The sequence below is a fragment of the Sorex araneus genome, chromosome 7 (genome assembly GCF_027595985.1).
Source record: "Sorex araneus isolate mSorAra2 chromosome 7, mSorAra2.pri, whole genome shotgun sequence".
Taxonomy (NCBI): domain Eukaryota; kingdom Metazoa; phylum Chordata; class Mammalia; order Eulipotyphla; family Soricidae; genus Sorex; species Sorex araneus.
In genome coordinates this window covers 49,775,290-49,800,435 of record NC_073308.1, presented here as the reverse complement: position 1 = coordinate 49,800,435, position 25,146 = coordinate 49,775,290, and the positions used below count along the sequence as shown (strand labels likewise).

General features: G+C 37.0%; 1 protein-coding gene across 4 annotated transcripts in view; it reads right to left on the bottom strand.

Annotated features, from left to right (window-relative positions):
* The window catches only part of MARCHF1 (membrane associated ring-CH-type finger 1), an 830,879-nt gene that overhangs the window by 77,330 nt on the left and 728,403 nt on the right, over positions 1–25,146 (bottom strand). For all 4 annotated transcript variants that reach the window (XM_055144580.1, XM_055144581.1, XM_004606143.2 and 1 more), the window contains one exon: positions 295–475. In XM_055144580.1, coding sequence (XP_055000555.1) covers positions 295–475 — 181 coding nt within the window. The remainder of the gene's footprint in view (positions 1–294; positions 476–25,146) is intronic.

The following is a 25,146-nucleotide window of genomic DNA, read 5'->3' as shown; positions in this document are numbered from 1 at the left end:
CTTAAAGTTTCCAATAATTCCATTCCATACATTACAAGTAAAATTTACACACGCTCGCACACATACACACACACACACACACACACACACTGATGGTGAAGAATAATATAAAAGCCAGAATAGAATATTGTAGAATAGAAAACACTTGGCATTAACTTACATACTAAAACCAACATACTATGCACATTCTTTGTGGATGTCAGCCTGGTAAAAACTTCCTAGGGCTGGAAGATTTTGAAAAGAAACCTCTTTGGCAAGTTTTCTTTCCCAAGCTACTTCCTGTGCATACTGTACCTTCCGGAGGGGTTTGAGTTTGGTCTCCATGATGAAATCATACTTGCAGAGCTCACAGCAGCGTGTATCAGAGCTCTTGATCCACTGGTGGAGGCAGGACTGATGGACAAAGCGCAGGGTCCCCGTGCAGCGACAGGGTGTGATGAGGGGGCTCTCTTCATCCCCTTCGCAGTGACATATCCTGGGAAGAAAACAGCAGTACTCATGAAATCTCCCAGAAAACTATTTTCACCAGCGATTTCCTCCAGGGCATATAATAGGGCTAGCGAGTGCACCTAATATTTAGAATAAGCAGTCATTTCAGCCCAATTTGATGATAGAATTGAATTGATGACCAATATTAAAGGTTTTTCTTTTGCATGTTCATTGAACTCTTGAGTAATACTAAAATGCTTTAGATACTGGTACATGAAAAGTCATTATCATTTCAGTCTGAAGCCAGTTTCTATAATACAATCACTAATGATGTCCTCAGTTTACTTATTTAATGGGTCAGTGTTTATAGGCCTAGAGTTGCTTTCATTTATGAATTTTTTAGTTCATAAATATCCTAATGAATATTTTAATCTGATAACTTGATGTCTTATTTTGATGACAGTTGGATAGGAGCATGGTATATATTTCAATATACATGATATTCTACCAATGTAAACATTTTCTGGAAATTTTTACTGTGTCACTAAGGAATAAAGTAAATACAAAAGTGTCTGTCAGTTTTGAAAGAGTACAAATATTTTTCTAGGAAGACATATACATAATTGGTCTCCACATATGGCTATCTTGTAAAAAAGGTCATTATTGTTTAAAAGACACGGAATGTGTTAAAGTTAAATGAAAGTTTAAATGTATAAATACTAAATGCATCTCTCTAAGATATTACTTACAGGCCTGGTCAATGATCTTAAGTGCTATACTATGTGCCCAGTGTCACTGTCATTTAGACACACAATGCAGTACATGATGTCTGGGCTAGCACGACTAAGTGTGTATAGCACCAAAACTAAGGTGTGTGCACATAACCAGGTGTGAACCCCCCTGGCAAGCATTGCAACCACAATGTGCAGGAACATCACAGCTGAAATGTATAATCTTTGGCAAGAGTCCTAACTTCCCCACCCCAAAATTGGGGGAGCACCTGAAGCAAGTGTGGAACCACCCCAATTAAGTATATGTGAGGAGAAACCCCTGGTCACAGTAGCAACAGCAATAAAAAGAGAAGGGAAGGGAGGAGGGAGAATAGAATATTTGGTATTCTCAGAGGAATTGGAAAATATATCATCTATAGAACCATAAAAAAACTTCACTATTCTCAGCTCCAAATTTAAAGAAATAATCTGTTTTCCTCCTCATGGAGCAAGTTTTTCTTATCCCAAGGTGATGAATTTATTTAATTATTTTTTTTTCTTTTTGGGTCACACCTGGTGATGCACAGGGATTACTTCTGACTCTGCACTCAGGAATTACTCCCGGTGGTGCTCAGGGGACCATATGGGATGCTGGGAATCAAACCTGGGTTGGCTGCCTGCAAGGCAAATGCACTATCTGCTGTGTTATCACTCCAGCACCAAGATCATGAATTTAAATCTTAGTAATTTGCTAGCTCTTATGATTTAATCAGTTGAAACACATTGTTAATTCATTGATTTCAAAATAATCATTGATATCTGTTAAAATAGGAATGAAATATTCAATCTGTGTAGTTTTTTTTTTTTTTGAGTGGAGTCAAAATGACAAGCTGGGAAAATATGTTAATTGTTGCCATGGCCCTTACTTTTAAGCCTATATGTTGTGTTCACGGAAAGCATGAGTTTTCAAGTGTGGATTTAAAAAACATATTTGTTGAGTTCAGCTGTCACCCCTGGGGAAATAAAATGTTGCTCAGATTGTCATGGCAGTAAGATACAGGAATTGAAACTAACGTTCTCCTAACCTCAAAATAAAGAAGTATGACATAGTACATTAGTATTTGACTTTCTTTTTCCTCTAGTAAAAATAAAGTAAGCAAAAAGGAGCACTGAATTCCAAAGCGCTTGGGGGTGGGAGTGTTAGATGGGTATACAGGGAAATTCAAACTCAATGTTTGAATTTCACACGGGGTTGGGGAGTGGCAAGGTCTGATGCAGCAGTACCTATCAAAGGCCCTGTGGTTATTATCTGAAAGAGTTCAGTCTCTGAGAAAGAGAAAGCCTGAAATATCTTCTCTTTCCAAACATACAGGTCTTCAGTGTCCTTGCTGTCTGCTTTGTGGCACACCTGTTATCAGTAAAGCATTAATCCCATCATAGGTGCACGTTGCCCAAAAGAAGCAAATAAAAGTGGGGCTGGAGAAATAGTACAGTGAGTTGGGCACGTGCTTGCGCATGGCCAATCAGGGTTTGATTCCCAGCATGCCATAGTTTGCCCTGACCACCACCAGGAGTAATTCCTGGCACAGAGCCACCCCTTGAGTATGACCACGTGTGGCCCCCAAACAAAAACAAACAACATAACCAAGGAACGCAAACCTTGTTTTTTATAGTGCCTCATTTTATATGATACATGCATTAGAAACCATTAAAATCTTAATTATACAACAGGAGATGTTAAAATTTCTTGTTGCGGAACCTCTTATCTCCCTGCTTCCACATTAAGGCTGTCTCCTGAGATCAGGGGTAAGGGAACTATGGTCCAATTCTTCCCACAGCATATTTCTAAACCTCAAGTTTAATTGGAACATATCCATGGACATTTGTTTAGAAACCATTTAGAGCTGTGTTTGTATTCAACTTGTAGTTATGAGAGTTGCAGAAGACACTTTATGGGTACAAAGAGTGAAATATTTACTATCTGACCTGTTGGATAACAGTGGTTTGTCTTTTCTTCCCCTGCAGGGAGCTTAGGTTTGTTGGGTGATTCTCACCACAGTGCTTCTGAGGCACACCCAGTTCCATCAGACTCTGCCAACCCTCTGTGTTTATCTTTATCCTCTCCTCTGAACTTCTCTTCCCCTATCTGTTAATCAGTTATATGCCCACATTAGACCTTGTGACTTGTAAAGTCAGGTTCTTTTGAGGATTCTGGATTTTGTATTTGCAAATGAAATATTGCTTTTCTCTTTCCTTTATGTTCTTTGCACAGGTTATTTTAGTGTAATGTCTATTTTGTATAGATACAGCAAGACAGTCCATGCTATGCCTTTGTGACATGGGAGTTAATTGAATCCGAATAATATTTACTCCTGGGCATCCATCATATTTACTTGACTTAAGCCTCAGTTGCCCTAGTTCCTAACGCCTAAAAATGGTGTCCCTCTGAGGGCCAAAAATGGATCCAGGGCAAGCGTCAGCTACCCTGGTGTCTAAAAGGGATAGACTAAGCACCGTAAGAAGTATAACTAGAGCAAGGTCATGGAACAAATTCTGTCATGACTCAAAAAGAAATAACTGAATAGGGGCTTGCTGGGGTTAGGAAAGACTAACCTGGCCTGAGGATTGTAGTCTGGGACATAGAGCTCTTCCCCAGAAAGAGCCACCATTTTTGTTTACTTGTTTCTTTGGTCACACCTGGTAGTGTTAAGGGGTTACTCCTGGCTTCGAGCTCAGTAATTACTCCTGCAGGTGCTTGGGGGGGATGTATGGGATGCCAGTGGTCAAACTCGGATCAGCCACATGCAAGGCAGATGCCCTACCTACTGTACTATCACTCTGGCCCTGAAGAGCCACCCTTTAAGCTGAATATATCCCTTACTGTGTCTGTGAATAGAAATATTATTAAGAAGTAAATTTAAGATGATTGTTTAAGCGGATACTGTCTAAGGAAAGGGGAGAGCAATGAACCCTGAGATGGAATTCCACCCTTGGGCGGATCTCCTAGTAGGAAACTAGAGTGCTGAGCACTTAGATTTTTTTCCTTGAGTATCTCCTAGCAGAACTTCCATTTACATCTGTTCATTGTTTATAATGTTCAACCTCATCTATGTGTATTGCTACCCCCAACCCTTCATGATTTCTCTATAACTAATGTTGTGAGACTTGAATAAATGGCCACTGACTACCAACCAGCCTGGTGGCCCCCAATTTCTCCTTCATTCGTGTGTTGCCCTGTCAGGGTTGGGGGATGGTGGTCAACCCTGGACACACCCACGGGACCCTTGAGTCATAACAGATAGGTTGGTGACTATCCCACATTCAGGGACAGTGACACTGTCCCTTTAAAGAAAACACTTTCCCTGTCCTGTTTTAAACACGAGGATGATGAGATGAAGACAATATATGAATATCACCAATAGCAATGAAAACAAAGTTTACAAAAATAATCACCCATGCTTTGTAAGAAATACAGAGCAGCTAAAGGTTACACTGAGAAACAAACAGAAAAATAAACATTTTCCATGACTTGGCATTGAAACTCACCATCCATATGTAATCTTCAGGGACCAGGGTCAAATCTCATTAGAAAAAAAATTGCAGTTAATTCTATTTGCTAATTCATCACTAAAAAAGAGAAAAAAATGTGCAAAATGCCGCACAGCTGCTCAGGTGAAGCTGAGACTTTGATTTCTTTTATTGACATGAAAAATGTAATTTATTCAAAAGCAGATATAAACAAATATCTTGCTGATTACTAAGTTTAAATCGCCCTCAGCAGATCACTGAAGGCTGTTCAACTTCCTAGGGTTATAGATTGCTTTTTTAAAAATGTCTACTAAAATGTTATCTGATACAGCATCAAAAATAGCATTTTGTATTAAAAAATTAAATTAGATGATTTCCCATAGGAAAAATAAAAATCTTGGTTCAGTCCAACATCACAAAATTTAGTTTTACATGAATGATTTTCTCATTGGAAATTTTTCTAAATTATCCAGCTCAAGTTGGACCCCAAGAGTATTTTCAAACCATGTTGAGATTGTTCTGAATGAATTTAAAGAGACAAATATCACGCTGAAAGTAGATAATGGACCATACATGATGACTTCTCAATGTCTGTGTTGCAAGCTATAATGCCCAAAAGTAGAGAGAGAGTATGGGGAATATTGTCTGCCATAGAGGCAGGGGGAAGGTGGGAAAGGGGGGTATACTGGGGATATTGGTGGTGGGGAATGTGCACTGGTGGAGAGATGGGTGTTATGGGTGTTTGATCATTGTGAGATTGTAACCCAAACATGAAAGCTTGTAACTATCTCATGGTGATTCAATTAAATTTAAAAAAAAAAGGAAAAAAAAATAATAATGTTATAATACTATTACAAAAACAATGAAGCACTTCTTAAACTGATGTACTTCACACAAACTACAATTGCCAAGCTATAAATGAAAACATAACATGTTATTTTCAACATAATGATTGTGGGGAAAATGATTTCATTATAAATTAAATGAAAAAAATGTTCCTATCTATAATTTTTTTAACCATAAGGGAAGTTGAAACTTGGGAATTGAATGCTTCTGAAAAATTAGTGGTTACTGACCTTGGTGTCTCTTATCTACTGATAGAAAAAGTTGACTGATCAGATATTATTGATATTTTAATATTTTAACTGCTTGCAGGTTAAGCTGCCTATGAATGACTTAAATGCTCTTGTTCTCTGTCTGACTTTCACCTTTCTAAGATGAGAAACCACAGATATATTGCTATTTAGAAAGATGTTTTAGAAGTTTTGTGTGTATGTACGTGTGTGCATGTAAATGTATGCATGTACATACATGTGCTTAAGCTCCCTTAATGTTTAAAATGTAGGGTTTTTTGTTTTGTTTTGTTAATCTTTGTATTGCAGAAACATTACAACATTATTTATTTCAGGTATGCATTGTTAAAATCAACATTTGCATAAACTACATTATTCACAGCTTTAAGTCTCCATGCAATTGACCCTATTTACTTGACTGGTCTTACATATATTACATGATTTCCTCTCTTCCACACTCTTTCCCTTATCAAGTTGTCTCCTATTATTGGTTTTGGTATCATTATTAATCAGTTGTTTGCCCTGTGTAAGTATTTTAAAACATCTTTGCTTCATTTTGATGGCCATAGTATCAACATAACCTTTAAAATTCCCATTCATTCATTCATCTATAATTTTACTTGTTGACATTTTGATAGTTCTTGCTCGATGTAGAGAAAATCAGACAACAACAGCATCAACATGTAGGGCGAATTGAGAGAGAGAAGAAGTGAATGTGGAGGCAGATATTAGGAATCTGAATCAGGTCTGGGACACAGCTTAAGGGGAGACTCTGAGTTCAATCCCTGACAAAGGCTGGTTTCTGAACATGATCGGGTGCAGCCCTAAGTGGTCCCAGAGCACCACTGGCCAAAGTACTGAATTTCGTACCACTGGCCAAAGTGCTGAATCATCAGACTCTCAACTCTAGTTGGGCATTGATGGCAGTGAACTTGACTCTTACCACTCCCTTGCACTGTTGCAGGTGTCCCCTATGAGAAAAATCTCTCTGTACCACTGCCGTGGCATTGAGAATGGGAAGCTCTGAGTCTGCAGAGATCTGTCGATCATTTCGGTTTCGATGAGAAGCTCTGGCAGCAAGGCATGCATGCTGTCAGTGTGACTCTTGGAGGAAGTCATTCCTGTCACCTTCAGATAGGACTGTGAACTTCTCTCATGATTCATGCCATTTCTTTCCCTTTTTTAATTTGGCCAAAGCTCCTGATCAATCCTCCTACTTCCCTACCTAAATTTTCCTTCAGTTCCCTCTCCAAATAATCTTTAGGCACAGTAATTATAGATACGGCTATATTCGTAATGGTTTAATTTGGATTTTAATCTTTACTCAAAACTAATCATCCTACCTCAGAGTTTAGAACTTATTCTTAGCATTTGCTTTAATAAACTAAAAAGTGATTAAACTATGTGTCAGGCAGAAACTACATTCAAAGATATTAAGCCTGAAGTGAGAAATTACTGCTCAAGCCAAAGAGATGAGCCTCATTTTGGGGAACTAGTGCATAGTGTTGAGAGCTTAGGAAGCTGGAGAACACTTGTTTTCATTTCACTGCATTGTTAACAGAGAGACTTTGAATTTGTTCATAAACAAAGGGAAGATGTGACAAAGATATGGCATTAAAAACAATGTAACTTGGCATTAAAAAATAAGAATAAATCACTGAGGGCCTGCTCTAGGGACAGGTTTAAGGGATAGTTGGGAAAATTGGAGACAATGGTGGAGAGAAGGTGTAATGGTGATGGGATTGGTGTTAGAAAATTGAATACTATAACAAATCATGATGAACAGCTTTGTAAACCACAATGTTTATAATAAAGGGAAAATTTATATATGTATATGCAGGCCTTATCTATTCCATGTAAACTCCAAAATATATTAACATAGAACTGGATTGGCCTAAAAATGTTATTAATGTGGCCAGAGAGATAGTACAGCAGGTAGGGTGTTGCCTTACACATCGTGGACCAGGGTTTAATCCCCAGCATTCTATATGGTCCCCCAAGTACTGCCAGGAGTAATTCCTGAGCACAGAGTCAGGAGTAACCCCTGTGCATCACTGGGTGTGACCCAAAAAGCAAAATAAAATAAAATAAAATAAAAATGTTATTAATGAGAGGTGAGAAATGGTGGTTATTACCATAGCTAGATCCAAGTATAAAATGAAATTTAATGTAATGTACTTTAGATTCAAGAGTTGAAAATGTATATGTGTAAGTTAGAATAGGCATTTTTTAACATTGCATTACATGGTTTTAATTTTCTTATTTACACAGGTCAAAATAATATAGTAATCACTTAGTGACAATTATCGATTTATTTTTCTGATCATTCAATTTGCCAGTTCTTAAATTTTTGTTGGAATAAGCAATATATGATACATTTGTTATGTGCCAAAGGGGGCAGGTTGGTATTGGAAGGGAAACTGGGGGTATTGTTAGAGGAAAGGTCACATTGGTGGTGTTGAAACACTAGATGCTCAAAACTACTGTATAATGAATAACTTTGTAAATCACAGTGTTTTCAATAAAATAAAAAAAAAACAAACAAAACTAAACCAGTGGCAAGGTGATACTGTTGTCATGTGAAGGTTCTTGGGATGTAAATAAACCATGGGGAAAAAGAACTATGGTAGGATATCTGTGGAAAAGTCAAGAAAACACAGGAAGTTTCTCTTGAACGGGATAGAGGAAAAACAGCATGTGAAGAAGAGGAGCTGGGCCTGGGAGGTCTTATTAGCTTCGGTGATACAGGAGACAACGTGGAGGATGCTAAACAGACAGGAAGGGACAGGGCTAAGGCTTAGAGAGGCTGTAATTAAAAAAGTCATTTGGAGCATGTGATGGAAAATTAACCAAGCATGAATACTAGAACTGTAGGGTGGCCACAAGGTCCTTGGTAATATTGGAGAGCACGGATTTATAGTGAACACTGATGTTTGACCCCGTAGTGCTCAGCGGGTACCGAGCAATCAGAGAGCTGGGAGCACAATTTAAGTCTTGAGGTCACTAGGTCAGAAATAGTAAGGACAAAAGAATGCAGGAGTCCGGAGGAACAGAGACTCTGAAAAGGATGGGTTGTCATCCTCCATTCTGAGTGACAAGATGAATGAAATGATGCTCAGGTTAATACGTTATGAGAAAATGAAGGGCTGGAAATTATAACATGATGAAAAATTGATATTGAGACTTGGAGAAAGCTGGATAAAGATTGTCCCTGTGTAAAGTGGTCACAGTCCTCCTGGGTGAGATCAGATCTGTTATTTTTTTCCCTCCACTATCATAGGAAAACTATGCAATTATTTGGTGCATACAGTTGAGAAGACAATCAAATCTGAAGCAGACCCTTTTCCCCTCCCAATAAACTGGAAGTCTTAGTTAAATCATTTGTAAAAAGAGGTTGAAAATGCCTCTTAGGGAACTTGTGGTCCCTAACGATTATCTGAGATAAGAGAGTGCAGTACCTGCAGGAAATAACATATTTAGTAAAATTGCTAGTTTGTTAATTTTATTTTAGATTCATGAGATTAAATACTACTGCTACAACTATTAATTTGTTACTTATGCCATTGCTTTCAGCACACTGTGACTAATAATGATTAGTGACTAGCGGCTAGTTTGGCAAGCTGCTTAAAGCAAATGCTTTTAGACTAAGATTATTAATTCTGACCCCATATTCATCAATTAGCTACTATTTGTATCTCCAGGTAACTCATGTTACAGGTAGGATATATTTCAACAAAAGTTAGGTGAATGAGTGTATTTAAATTTCTGAGTAGTAAGTTTGAGATTGAGTTCAGGTTTAGAATGTATGTTAGATGGCCTTGAACAAAATTTTAGTCTTGATTTTATCATCTGTAAAATATTACATGGCTACCATAAAGTTTAAATAAGGCAATATATGAGTGAATATTGCAAAGTATATAGCTATCCCAAAAGAAGATATCACTCAATATATGTGATTAATGAATCAACAAAATTTTCTTCTAGCAAAAAGTGCCATGAATAGAATGCTTTATAAAACAAACTCATATTTTTCATGCTTGCATTTCAGTTTCCACAACTCTACTATTTTACCTTAAATGACTTGGATATATAGAATAATGCATTTTTTCCATCTGCATCATTGCTAGAATTATTTTTTCTACTGTGATGCAATAACTCTCCTTAGTCAAGTTTAAGGATCTATTCTACTTCTTTATCTTTCTTGATGTTTTATTATGTTGCTGACTAATCACCTCTCTTTCTGAAATTTCTCTTTTTTTGATATGTGTGACTGCTCTTTTATTACTGCCACTAAAGTTGGGAAAAGTGAAATCAGACGCGCATATAAAGTGATTGCAGGGGCTGGGATAGTGACGACTTAAGAGGACAGGCCAAAATATTAGGATTCTAAGTTAGGGATGTAAGAAAAATGGGGACAACGACAATATATAGTTGAGATATTATGGTACGGGGTATGGTAAAAAAACAATATATAGTTAAACATGCTAAAGTTCATAGCAAAGACTTTTAAAATTCAGAGTGGTACCTGCTGTACTATCTCCTCAGCTTCTCCACAGATTAATTTTTCTTTTTTTGCTTTATGGGTCACACCCGGCGAAGAACAGGGGTTACTCCTGGCTTTATACACAGGAATTACTCCTGGCAGTTGCTCAGGGACCATATAGGATGCTGGGAATCAAACCCAGGTCGGCTGTGTGCAAGGCAAATGCCCTACCCACTGTACTATTGCTCCAGCGCCCCCCCCCCCAGATTAATTTTTAACCTGACCTCAATTTTGTTACCTCTACTTATGTTGGGAATTTTGCATGTGATACTTGGATTTTTCCTTTCAACACTTACTACCCTAAGGAGGCACTCTAGACTCATAAGTTCAAGAACTGGTCAGAGTCAGTTTTGAAAACTCACATCCAGAACCAACCTCTCATTCTCCAGTCTCAAGAAACTTCACCCAGTTCTCTTAATTCAACTGTCAGGTATCCCCAATGGGACATTTAAAATCTCTTACACATATCCATCTCAAATACAGCATTTTTGTTTTTATTTTATTAAATGTTTTTGTTATTGGGCAACACCCAGTAGTGCTCAGGACTTACTCATGGGTAGCTCTGCTTAGAGATCGCTCCTGGTGGTGACTAGGGACCATCTGTGGTGTTGGGAATTAAACCCCAGAAACCCCTGTTCTATCTCTCAGATGTCTTTGAGATGTATCTATTCCATCCCCTTGCCTTGCCTTTATTTTTGAACTTCCCATGTATTTCAAAATCTCCATCCAAATTGTCATTCATATACTTTTCTATTCCAGTGTTTTAAACATTTTTTTTTCTTTTCATGTCCACTGTTTTTTTTTATTTCCAGTTTTCTCTTTTTATCTCTCCAAAGTTTTGCACGGTCACAGGAACATTCACTGCTTTTAAGACTTTGCTCCTCCCAAACCATTCCTGAATGACAGTTATTCAGACTGTCTGAAAAGATGACCACGGTTCAATGTTTCTACCATTAATCAAATCAAATCAAATCTAAGTGACTTTACCTGGTTTACACATGACCTTCCCTAATTTAGATTTACCTAAGTACTCTGCCATGTTTCCCATTAATCTCTGACATATACAGACACAACAGAGTACAGAATCTGCCAGCTGACGAACTGCAATTTTGGGGGCACAATGCATGACTGCTTTGCTAAGATCTCTGCAAATTCTTCTCAATCGATGGAAGTTTGAGAATTCTGGGCCCTTCAACTCAGAAATATTAAATCAGAAATGTTATCCTGTTCAACTTGAAGTGAAAAATGCTGCGGAATAATACTGTGATTTTTAAGAGTACTATGAGAACTAGAATCAGAGTTCTGATTATCTACAGCTGTAATATTGGTATATACATCTATGTCTTCAAGTTCCTCATCAATAGAGTAAGAAAATAGTTTCTGCTTTCTAGGACTATTTATAATGATTTTATTGATAAAAGTGATCAATACAGTTGAATCACATTTTATTTTCCAGAGTTGCATTCTGCTTCTCTGGAATAGCCCCCAAATATAACCTCATACCCATGATACTCAGTTCTTAATAGCTCTTCATCTAAATTAAAATCATCCCAATCTTACACCTTTAATGAAACAGCCTGTAGATATCTTTCCCCACATCATTCTATCCATCTCTAGAGGTTTTTTTGGTGGTTAAATTCTATACTACACACATAGTCTTACATATGTAGCTCATATATGTAGTAGTCTCATATATGTAGCTTCATCCACATGAGGTCTGGAATTATAAGATAATAAAATTATATTTTATATTTTTAAGGAAGCATATTCTTTGATATGAAGAATAAGCATGATAAAAGAATGATTTTAATGATGAGGTTGTTGAAAAGTCAAGGCAATGATAGTTAAACACAAGGCTGGAATGGGCTGGAATGCTATATGGTATTTAATGTTTTTATTAATCAAGCATAGAGATAAAAGTGATAGAGATTAGTAAAATGATTTGGCAGTTCTCAGAATTTGTTACTAACTACCAGCGTTTTATGTGTGTCAGGAAAAATCACTTAAACTGAGAATGAGAAATGTATAAACTTACACATACCATTCATTTTTTAATTTGCATTTGAGGAACTAAATGAAGCACTGTGGCAAGATCTTCCCGTTGTTCATTGATTTGCTTGAGTGGGCATCAGTAACATCTCCATTGTGAGACTTGTTGTTACTGTTTTTGGCATATCTAATACGCCATGTGGACGGGATACTCTCGGTAGCTTGCTGGGCTCTCCGGGAGGGACAGAGGAATCGAACCCAGGTCTGAGCATCAGAGGAAGTCAAGAAAACTGATGTGCAGTAGAAAGGAGAAATAACTTTCATTTCATAAATATAGAAAATTGAAAGTATTTACTATTCTTCTTAATAACCTGTCGGTTCCAGAAACTCATTAATACAGACCCAGCATACATTTTTGAGGAGAGGAACACAATCAGCTGTGTTTTTATCTAGTCCTGGCTCAGAGCTTGGAGGGTTGTTCCCATTGGTGCCTGGGAAAACACGGCATTAAAGCAAAAAGGCCTTATAAACATGACTTCGAAGATGTCCTTAACAGAAGTGAAATATTATAACTTCCATTCTGAGATCATGAGTATCTTAAGAAGAGTGTTAATATCTTTAAAAAATTCCACTTGAAATATAATTATGTCACCAAGAAGATATTTTCTTTTCATAAATCTTAGAATTATTCATTCTGAATCTATGTTCTTTACATCTACAGATGAGTGACAGATCTTCACACACAAGTGACTTTTAAAGTGTTTTGTTCTCTCAAAGGAATGTTTTTCAACTCGAGAAGGCTGGTATATAGCATGACTTCCTCAGTTTAATTTCATGCCCTAATTTGTCACTACTGACTTGGTCAAAAGCTCAGACCATCTGCACAGAGCTGCTGGGAATCATCAACAACAAAGAGCGACAAAACAATGTCCCTGTCTCCAAACTTAATCCTGGAACCAATCCAAACTTGCAACGCACAGCTGCACTGTCTTGCCACAGGACATCATAGCGATGGAAATGTGTGGGGGAAGACAGTTGTCACCTTTCCATGTCAGTAATGTCAATAATTAAATTCAAATAGAACTTGGCCTCTTTGAATTCATAGGTATTTGGGCTATGTGACCTGCACTGAAAAGTACTGAGATTTAGTTTGAATTATTGCTCTTCTGGTCCTCATCACCTCTCCTGATGTTCATTCCCCTGCATCCCAGAAACCTGCATCCTCATAGGAATGCACCATTGCCACAAGTTCTCCTTGAGAACTTTCTGGGAAGTCATCCTGATTTTGTAGAGCATATAAGATATTTTATCCCTTTGTATTGTATGTGGGCTGGAGTGATAGCACAGTGGTTAGGAGTTCGCCTTTCACGCGACGGACCCAAGTTCGATTCCTCCGCCCCTCTCGGAGAGCCCGGCAAGCTACTGAGAGTATCGAGCCCGCGCGGCAGAGCCTGGCAAGCTACCCGTGTGTATTGGATATGCCAAATACAGTAACATTAAGTCTCTCAATGAGAGAAGTTACTGGTGCCCGCTCGAACAAATCGATGAGCAACGGGATGACAGTGACAGTATTGGTATGTATGTATCCCAAAAATTCTCACCTAGAGTATTCTCAACAATACGATAGGCAATCTTTGTTAGTTTTGAGATCTAACAAATTATTCAAATTCGCTAAGTGAGGAAGAATCAAAGTCTTTTGGGATAATCCTTCCTCTGTTAACCATCACTTTGTTAACAGTGGATGAGCTGTTAGAGCACACTTGACTTCAGGGTAAAGCAACAGTTCTTCACCTATAGCATTTACTTTTCCAGATCCATCCTAATTTTGGCACATATAGATGATATATGTTGAGTGATCACTCCAATTTAATAATTTTATCTATATTTCACAGACATCCTTTTTGTTTTTCTTGAGATCCTTGTATCTTTTGCAAATATAACAAAATTAAGCTAGAAATAATTCTGATAAGGTGTTTTTAAGGTTATTAGGGTTACTCTTTATTAGATCCATGCATTGAGAAGCTTGAATCCTCAAAAACTCATCTGAATTCTACCCACAGTATTGTATTAATCATTTAAATATCCAAAGTATTGTATTAATCATTAAAATAAATGAAAGTACAAATAATTTCCTTTCATTTTATTCCATCAGAGTAAATTTAAGTTGTCATGAATAATAAAAGCAGATAATCAAGCAGGTAACCAAAATTAATTGAACTTTTAAAAAATGCTTCCTAAATTTCTCTAATGGACAAGTAAATGTCTTGGCAAAAAACTGATAATTTACAGAAATTCTAGCCACTTCAAGTGAGTTTGCAGTATTCACATATTCATTCACTAGTTCACTTAATCATTCTCTCAAGAAATGATTTTTTTTGTGTAAATACTATGTGCAAAATTATACAAATTTTGTGCTGTGACAAATATAAAGATTAATTTGAGTCTTTATTTTTCAATGAGATTATACTACTATAGTTTATACATTAAACAATTACATTATATAAAATTCAAGTTAAAATCAGGCATGTGCTATATTAAGTGTTGTGGCATGCAAGTAAGGGAAATGTAATTTGTAGACTGGGGATAGGTGAGCATGGCTCAAATTTATTGGAAGATATGTTGTCATAGAAAGATCAATATAGTTGTTTTCTCACAGAGATTAGAAGGAAAAAGAAGACAATATGGTAATAAAGTCAAGTTTAATAAGAACACAGAATACTACATTAGTTAGGAGTATAGAAGAAAGAATAGAAGAGATAATATAATAGTAAAGTTTCTTAAGTGTAATGATCAATTTGGGTGATTGGATGGTGGATGAGCTGTGGGAGAATGGGAGTAAAAAATAGACTAACCTGACTTTAAGATTTTAATTATAGAAGCTCTACAGTGCTCAGGGGATATTTCTGTCTCTGTGATGAGGAGTGACCCTGGTCGTTTGGGTGGGACTATGTATGGATCTGGAGATTGGATTTTGGGTCAATTGCACCAGCAAACCTATGGAAAGGACCTCTGAACAGTTCTTTGCAATCACAGGTGCCACTCAAAAACCATATATTCCTAATTTAATTTTTAACTTAGTTAATCTGTATGGGAATAGTCATTTTGAACAGTAGAAGTAGTTTCACATGTGAAACAGATATTTCAACTTACATTCCTTTTTCAAAAGATACTTTTCTAAATAGGACTGAATTGCCCAAGAAATCCACATTTCTAGCTAGTAAATAAAAATGTATAGCTAATAATTTGATTTCTAATTCCTTTTTTCTAATTTCTATTTTTCCTAGTAGGTAGTATATTTAGAGAGCCCGGTTAACTGCATCAATAGCTTCTCAGTAACAGGTGGAAAGTGTAATTTTATGGGACCAAATTCAAATGTTTTGTAAAAATAAAATCATAAAGCTTTTACTTTATTCAGAATCCCGAAGAAAAATTAATTTCTTTTAAGCAAAAAATGAAGTTTTCTTTTTTCTGGTAGGTTATGTCATGCTATAAATCTTTATCATAGATAGATGATTTTGTGTGTGTGTGTGTGTGTGTGTGTTGATCACACTTGGTAATGCTGCTCAGGGAGATATCTCTGGCTCTGTGACTAGAAGTGACCCCTAATGGTGGGGGGAACTATGTGTGGTGCTGGGGATTTGAATCTGGGTCAGGTGCCTTCAATGAAGTATCTTCCCTCCCACACTATCACTCTGGCCCTATATTTTTTCATTAGAGATCTAGCTGAAGGTATAATCCTATTAAATTATGTGAAAAAATTATTAGAAGGAAATCCATCAAGATCTAAACAGTGATTATCTGGGCAATTAAGCTTGAATAATAATTTTCTCTATTTTTAACCTTTTTAATATCCACAGTATTGTATTAATCATTAAAATAAATGAAAATACAAAGGTTTAATGATACCTTTTCAGTTTTGCTTACTTTCTTTCCCCTGATTTTCTAGCAAGCTAACACACGTATTAATGGGTTTGATAGATTTGTAAAACAAAAACATTTGTAAGAGCACTTTTGTAACAGTACTATTATTATAGGAAAATATAAACATCATTCCGGTTTTCTTTCTGTTCATTTTTAAGTTTACTATGTAACTAAGTGTATGTTAATAGAAACATAAAATTCTAAGTATTAATTTCAAGCTTCTAGTCTATATCAGCATACTTAATGGAAAAATAAAAGTGTGATGAATAGTTTGCTTCCCATATGCATCAAATACAAGGGATATTTTGCCTTATGTCCGTTGTAAGCATATAAACATGCTATTTCATGTCAACTATGGAATACGTGTATGATTTATGAAAACATATGTATTTAGATGTGCAAGATTCTTCTTCAGCTTCTAAAATGATAAGCACCTCTTTACCCTGTTATTTCCTGGTAAATGTGTCTCTGCAACAATAGTAGCATTTTCAACTGCCTGGATTTGTGGATATGTTTGAATTTTATCATTGCTCATTCTTGTTCATTTTATCCCTCCCCATGCCTGCTCTTAATTTTATCTCCTTGTATTTTTATTAGCGTTTGATTTTCACTAGAAAAGTATAAACAAAAATTTATATAATTTCTCTTCACACTTTAAATAGCTGCTTTATTAATGATGCATGCTGGATGTAATCATTTCCTGGAACTTTCTCCTCTGGCTTTGCTTTTATGATATTTGTATGAAGCAACTGTCTTTATTTGTATATAAAAATAAGAAACATGCCCCAAGTGTTATAACCGTATACCTCTGGGTTAGGAGTCTTAGAAGGTGGCTCCTGCCATGTGGATGTTGCTGCCTCCACCACTTGGGGCTCCTAGAGAATCATAGGAAGTGGGTGTAACTGGCACGCCCTCGGCCCAGATAAATCCGGAGCTGCTGAGAGCGAAACGGACCCTCTGCGCCTAAAGACTTTGATTCCAGAGACCTAACACATTTGGGCATCCAGCGCAGCTTCTTACAGCAATGCACTGGGACTGTGAGATGGGCTATGCAATTTCTGGAAGAATTTTCCCTGGACTTTATGCAGAAATCCAAAACCGTGGGGACGTGGCAGGGTCCGAGCGACTTAACTTCTCTTAATTGTCAGCAATGTGAAATGGTTCCTTTTTAGCAGGTCTGACTTGGGGGGGAAACTCCACATAATAACAGTGAGTTTTTTTTTTTTGAAATATTGAAGATAATCAAAGTAGCAGCCATTTCTTTGGACTGTGAACTAAGCAACAGCCCCATGCCAGCCAAGAAGAGGAAATATTCCTCTTTTCCGGTTGTTTCCCATTTTCGGGGAGAAACGTGGCGTGGCGTCCACCATACTATGAGGCGCGGGAAGGGGGATGAGGTGAAAAAAAAGGAAAAGGAAAAAGGGAAAAAGAAAAGAGTTATGTACTTGGAGCAGTGGGGCTACATATCTCTTCATTCTCGGCAATGGAAAACTAATTATCAAATGCTTCCTTGGTAGTAGAGTTGTCTTTCTTGGGGAGAAACTCCAACAACAATAGTGAGCTTTGTGTTGAAATATAGAATGTAATCAAGGTAAGGAGAAAATGAAGTGAAATTCATCAGTTATGCAGTTGGGGGGCGGGGATGGGAGGTATACTGGGGTTTTTGGTGGTGGAATATGGGCACTAGTGAAGGGATGGGTGTTTGAATATTGTATAACTGAGACATAAGCCTGAGAACTTTGTAACTTTCCACATGGTGATTCAATAAAAAAAAATAAAAAAGATAAATAAAATTTTTAAAAATTAAAAACAAAATAAGAAACATGTAAAAGTAACAAACATGGAATTAAAAAAAGGTGAAGTAGAACCTTCTCTGTTCTCTTCTATAAAGTATAAAAGTAAAAAGCACAAGTAAAATGTAGGTCCTGTCATGACTAGTTACTAGTTTCTTTACTTTTGATGATTTATAGTTGGTATCACTGTCATTGTCACTGTCATCCCACTGCTCACCGATTTGCTCGAGCGGGCACCAGTAACGTCTCCATTGTGATACTTGTTGTTACTGTTTTTGGCATATAGAATACTCCACGGGAAGCTTGTCAGGCTCTGCCGCACAGTCTAGATACTCTTGGTAGCTTGCCGGGATCCCTGAGAGGGGCAGAGGAATCGAACCCGGCCCGACCGCGTGCAAGGCAAGCGCCCTGCCCATTGTGCTATCGCTCCAGCCCATAGTTGATATATGATGTGAAATAATATTCCACCTCTTTCTTGATATCAATGGGAAATATATCTGTTTTTGAAATACAGAGAAGGCGAAAACAAAAAGTTCTGGCTATAATACCTAGAAACCTTGTGACTATTACTCTAAGAAAATCAGCCCCTTAGTTTCAAATCGTATTTTAATTTTGAAGCACTATATTTATGTAAGTATTTTCTTACAAAGTCCATGCTAATACTTTCACTCTGGTTTCATAAAACAAGCATTTGACCTGAGTATATTTATAACGGTCTCAATTGTTACAGATTACCTACATCTGATATAAATAAAAGAAAAACTTACTTTGCTATGATTGAATCTTAAAAATGGTGGATTTTCTGACTTCCAGGTAATACTCTTAATGACATTTGACAAAATAGAGTAATAGGGCTAGAGAGATAGTATGATGGATAAGATGCTTGCCTTGCATGTAGTCAAGCTCTGTTGGGTTCCTGACACTGCATGTATATGATCTCTGGAGCACTACCAGGAGTTATCTCTGGCACAGAGCCGGAGTAAACCCTAAATATAGCCAAGTGTGCCCCCCCCAACACACACAATAAATTTATCCCCAACTTTCCCCAATGAAAAAGCCAAAACAAAAAAATATAGAAATAAAACAATAGCAAATGGGCCAAAAAAGTATGTTTTGCCGCAGAGCATAATTTTGATAAATATCCTTAAAATTAACCTACATGCTCACTTGTCATTGCAATTATGAACTGGTAGCAAAAGCTAAATATACCCATGAGCTTTATATCTACAGATTATAGAATTTAGATTGAGATGTTTCCCAAGCAATATTGGAAGCCATGACTGAGAGAAAGTGGGGAATCAGAACAAGTACATTTTTAACAGTGGCACTGACTTATAGTTGTGCTTTGTTGCATGAGTGCCGTGTCTGGGAAAGGGGAAAGGCATGCTGAAGAAGCAAACCCTCTGCTTTCTGGATTCTTATGGGGCTCCTTGTCAGCAAGTTGAAGACAGTTTTTATCACCATCTTTTCATTTCTCTACAAATGACAAACTATAATGGAGATCATGCAAAATGATAAAATATATGCAAGCCAGGACTTTTAATACATTTTGATTTCATGCAAAATCAATAGGTTCTTATAGCAATACATTTTGACTGAAGACTAAAATAAAAAATAAACAAAAGATAGCCAATGACAATATAATGTTGGAAACAATCCTTGCAAGAGACGCTGAGATAATAAAAATAATTTCAAAGAATGTGTAAGTTCTATGAGTCACAGCGGAAAATTAAGCTGCTACACAAGTGATTGATCTTGAGCAATTTAGCAGGAAGATGTGCAATTTGCCAGTGTTTATTTCTTTGACAATTCTTTTCCCACAAATAGTGTTTTGGGATTTTGGGATTTGGATAAACCATCCCTCTAAGCAATTATATTATAATGGTCTAGTATCAGGATAAGACTTAATCCTATCCTCTGACAATCCTTAACTCAGTGAAAGTGTCTTGCCTTGGGGCATGTTTATTGCAGGCAGGTAAATGAAGATGTTATATTCTATATTAAAATGTCCTTTTCATAAGGACTTATAGAAGGAACTATATTTATTCACAGGAAAATATATATTCATCTGAGTACTTGGTTTGCTTTCCTGTAGACTGTTCTCTCTTTGCTTTGGTTATTTGGTCTTTGAAAAATAAATGTATAATAAAAAACATAGTAAATAAACATTAGTTTCAATGTGAGCTTAGTATTTTTAAATTCCCAGGTATTTTGATTATTTTAATTTCCATTTTTCTTTTCTACTGTGTTTGTGTGGGAAAACACATATGCATCACATGTAGACATATTTGTGATATATATGCACATACCCATGTAGATCACATGTGTGTACATATGTATATATGTAGTATGTCAAATAATTAAAAATAAAACCATCAAATACATGATTCCTCCAGTTTTGTCTTGCTAACACATCCTGGCTTGCATCAAGCATCTATTCTTTTGTTCCATTAGAGCATAAACTATTCAGTTCACAAATGCCATTTTCTCATCTGTGTTTTCTACCTCAGTGATTCTCAAACTTTAACAGCATCAGATTCACAAAGGTTAGTTAAAATCTACTTGACTGGATTCCATACTCAGTTTATGATTCAATATTTCTGGATTGGGTCTAATATTTTTAATGTATGTAAGTTGCAATGAGATTTAAGGCTCTACTGTTCAAGAATTATATCTTGAGAGCTCTACATTTTGGCATTTTTTATAGTATCATCTGAAAGTTAATTGCAATTTGATGAAATATTTTAGGTTTAATTTAAGAGGAAATTTGTTAAAAAGCAACTAAGTATTCTATTTCCAGCAACAATATATTAAGTGTGAGCACTGTTCCAAATGGCTTTGGGAACCATGAGGAAATGATTAGTATCATTAGCCTACTCACAAACTCCGTTCTAATGTGTTCAGATTATAGATGTGCCAAGTGCGTTTTCCATCTGAAGTATGCATCATTAAAAATATGTATCTTCTGGACATGCTTTTATTCACTTAATATTGGGCTGCGATCTTAGCTCTTGTTTCTCATTAGAGTCATCTGGAATGCTTTAAAACATGCTCATATTCTGAGATGTCATTTTCAGAGGGTTAAGAATGGAGTACAGGGATGAAGTGATAGCACAGAGAGTGGGGTGATTGCCTTGCACATGGCCGAAATGGGTTCAGTTCCCAGCATCCCATATGGTCTCCCAAGCACCACCAAGAGTAATTCCTGAGTGCAGAGCCAGGAGTGACCCTAGTGCATCGCTGGGTATGACCCAAAAAGCAAAAAAAAAAAAAAAAGAAAAGAAAAAAAAAAGAATAGAGTACTAACAGTAACTTTATTTTCCTTTTTAGCTTTTGGACCACACTTAGTAATGTTCAGGGGTTATTCTTGGTTCTGCACTCAGAAATTTCTCCTGGTGGTGCTCAGGGGACCATATAGGGTATTGGCGAGGGAGAAACCTGTGTCATCCATATGCAAGGCAAGCACCCCACTCAATGACTGTCTCTTTGGCCTCAACTTTTGTGTGTTTTAGAACTGCCTTTGAGTTTAATATGCAGCTGAGATTGAGAATCCCAGGTGGGGTGATCTTCTGGTCCTTATAACTCTTAAATGCCAGAATTTTGTTTTTGTTTTTGAGCCATACATGACTTGATCAGGAGTTACTCCTAGCTCTGATCTCAGAGATCGCTCCTGATGGGCTTGGAGTATCATATAAGGTTCTGGGAATAGAATGCAGGTCAGCCACATGTGAGGCAAGTGCTTTTTCCACTGTACGATCTCTCTAGTCCCTTTACTTCCACAATTTTAAGATTTTGTAATGCTGATTGAAGATAGAATGCCTTTGAAACATTTTAGCATTTTAAATTTGAACAATTTAATGGTGTATATGACATATATTTGATTTGAATTGATACTTTTCAGTATTCTATTTTCATTTACTGTACAGGTTCTATTTTATGCACTGCACTGTAACACTGTTGTCCCATTGTTCATCAATTTGCTCGAGCGGGCACCAGTAACGTCTCCATGGTGAGACTTGTTACTGTTTTTATCAAATACACCACGGGTAGCTTGCCAGGCTCTGTCGCGCAAGCGGGATACTCTCGGTAGCTTGCTGGACTCTCTGAGAGGGTCAGAGAGGAATCGAACCCACGTTGGCTGTGTGCAAGGCAAATGCCCTAGCCTCTGTGCTATCGCTCCAGCCTGTGCTATAGCACGGAAAAACATTTTAGGTTGGTTTTACATTAGAGATTCATAAACTAGATTAGAGCAAGGAGTCATAACATAGGGTTTTTGAATTTAATCTAAGGCTCAAAAGGGTCAAACAAGAACAGAGTAATGCAAGATATAGAGAAAACAGATCTACAAAACCCTCATCAATCTATTTGTTACTTTCTTACTGCCCTTGAGGGAAAGAAGAAGATTTTAGTATAATGTGTAATATTGAATTGATCTCCAAGCAACTTCTCAAATACACGAATTGTATTATGTCCTTTTCAGCTCTGTATAAAACTGGGAGTGAATGAAAGTAAATTGATAATCTGGAATCCTCCTGGGAACTGACAGATGTGGATAGGAGAATACTGTGTTGAGCTGAAGACAGTTTGAGCATTATGAACAAAAGGTAAGTCACTATGGCTATTCCATGGGCATCTTAATTTCTAAATGAAATTAGACACTGGCATTTAAATTTACTTAAGGAAGATTGCAGAAGTTTTGAAATGAATGTGTACTACTCTGCAATGTAACAGGAATATGGAAACTTAAATATGATAATTTGAAATGGAGAAAATGCACAAACTATGAATAAATTTTCAGATATAAATACATAATGGTTGCAACAAATGCTGCACATAACATTCATCAGCTTATATACACAGAGTTCATTCTCTATTTGCAAAAATATATATGGAAACTGAATTCAACTTTGCATAATGATTTTAAAATAAATTTGTGTGACAGAGGAGTGAAAGCATTATTTTGCTTTTCTTTTTTTAAAATTTGAAATAGAATAGAAATTACATATTGCCAAACAGATCTCTGTATCACTGTCATCCCGTTGTTCATCAATTTACTTGAGCAGGCACCAGTAATGTCTCTATTACTCAGCTCTTAGCAGCCTCAGATTTTAGCAGCCTCTCCTTACTCATCTTTCCCATTGATTGGAGGCTCTTACAGGGTCAGGGGAATGAGACCTATTGTTACTGTTTTTGGCATATCGAATACACCATGAGTAGCTTGCTGGGCTCTCCGAGAGGTATGTATATATCTTTTACTGTATTTTGGATATGAATGCGCCACGGGGAGCTTGTAAGGCTCTCCCAAGTGGGCAATAGACTCACAGTCAGGCTCTCTAAGACGGAGAACTAGGCTATTAGCTTCTAGGGAACATGGTTTTATAGTCTCTGGATGTTGGCCATTGATGAGATCACACGGCATGCAGGGGGGCGGTAAAGGGGTGCGGGAGAGGGGCAGTCTCTGGGTGTGACCGTCTAGCTACTGGAAAATGGGGGATCTGGGTGGAAGAGGCCCAGTCCCGATTCGAGCAGCCTTGGAGATCTCGGCCCTGGGTCCCGAACACCTGAGTTCCTCTGCCGGCTCCCCCATGTGTGAGGCTCTTCCGAACATGTGGAGAATGGCACTGAGCATGGCCGTGGCGAGGTTTTGGAGGTCCTCAACTGTTGGAGTTTCACTGGGGGGATGGTGTGTGTGAAGAAAATGCAACCTGTCCCCTCTGAGGGGCCCCAGTGAAGACAGCCAGGTGTGGGGGCAAGAGACCGCGTTGCTTTTTCTGGGAGCTTGGTTTTATAGTCTCTGGATGTTGGCTGTTGATGGGGTTACATGGCACTGGAGGCAGTCTCTGGGTGTGGGTGCCTAGCTACTGGAAAATGGGGGATCTTGGCAGAAGAAGCCCAGTGCTGATCCACGCAGCTTTAGAGATCTCGGCCTTGGGTCCCACACATCTGGGTTCCTCTTCCAGCTTCCCCATGTGTGAGGCTCATTTGAACATGCCAAGCAGATATGTTCATTAAATACATAACTTGAACAATACTGTTTTTATAAGTAGATTAATTAATATTCCTTATCATTTCCTATTGGTTTGGTTAGGGGTTAATAGACATTTAGATTTACAAAGAAAGTATAAATAGAGCAAAGAATAAACAGTTTTATAAAATGAAAATACTGATGAGTAAAACCTATGGAACCCTCATTAATCTATTTTTGCCTAAAATTTTCTGAAATTGGAACATTCTTCATTGATAGTCAAATGTGTTTTAATGTTTTAAGGTGGTTTTGTAAGTTGGAAAATGCTTATTTTCTTTTCTACAAAGATAACTTGTTAAATAGTTGTCCTGCAAAATACATTCTATTACCAAAAATCAGTGATCTGTGTAGTCAAATAGGAAGGCAATTAATCAACCCACTTGGGTTTGGTCATATAAGATAATTTGCAAGTCAAGATAATAAGTATTATTGATGATACTCAGTCATTCCTGGAAAGATTATCTCCTAAATTGAGAACACTTATAAGAAGAAAATACCTGCTAAGACCGAGCCTTCAAAGACTTGTAAATAACAAACATAAAAGGTCATTTATACAAGCCTTTCAAGTTACTCTTCCTGTAAATTTCATATCTGTGTGTATGTATACATACATAAATCACAAAAAAATCATTGTTTTTGTTCATTCACAGCACATACACAGAGCTAAATTCTGATAAATGGTGTGAAATCATGTTAAACATTTATAACATTAAACTGTTATAAGTGTTTTTCCTATCTTTATTGGAAATAATTACTCTCTCAGTTAAGTAGCATATTTATATCTGAAACTTTTACTGAGAACAGCAGCAAATAAAATTGCTTTTGTCCAGAAAAAAAATTAGTTGTTGAACATTGCATAAAACTAGAAGCACAAACATTTGTAGTGAGTGTTTGTTTTTCCTATTTTTTAAATCATGTAAGTGATAAAGGACCACTGATACCTTTTCCAAGTTTGACAACTCAAGTAGAGAGAGAACAAGAAAGGAAAGTGATTCTAGGTGACTCATGTGGAATAACTCCAAAAAGTTCATATCCTGTTAGGTAACAACAATGTTCAGATGAGTATTTGCTACCAAATTAGCTGTTATTAAAATGAACTACACGGAGTCCAGAGAGATCGTTCCAGAGTAAGATG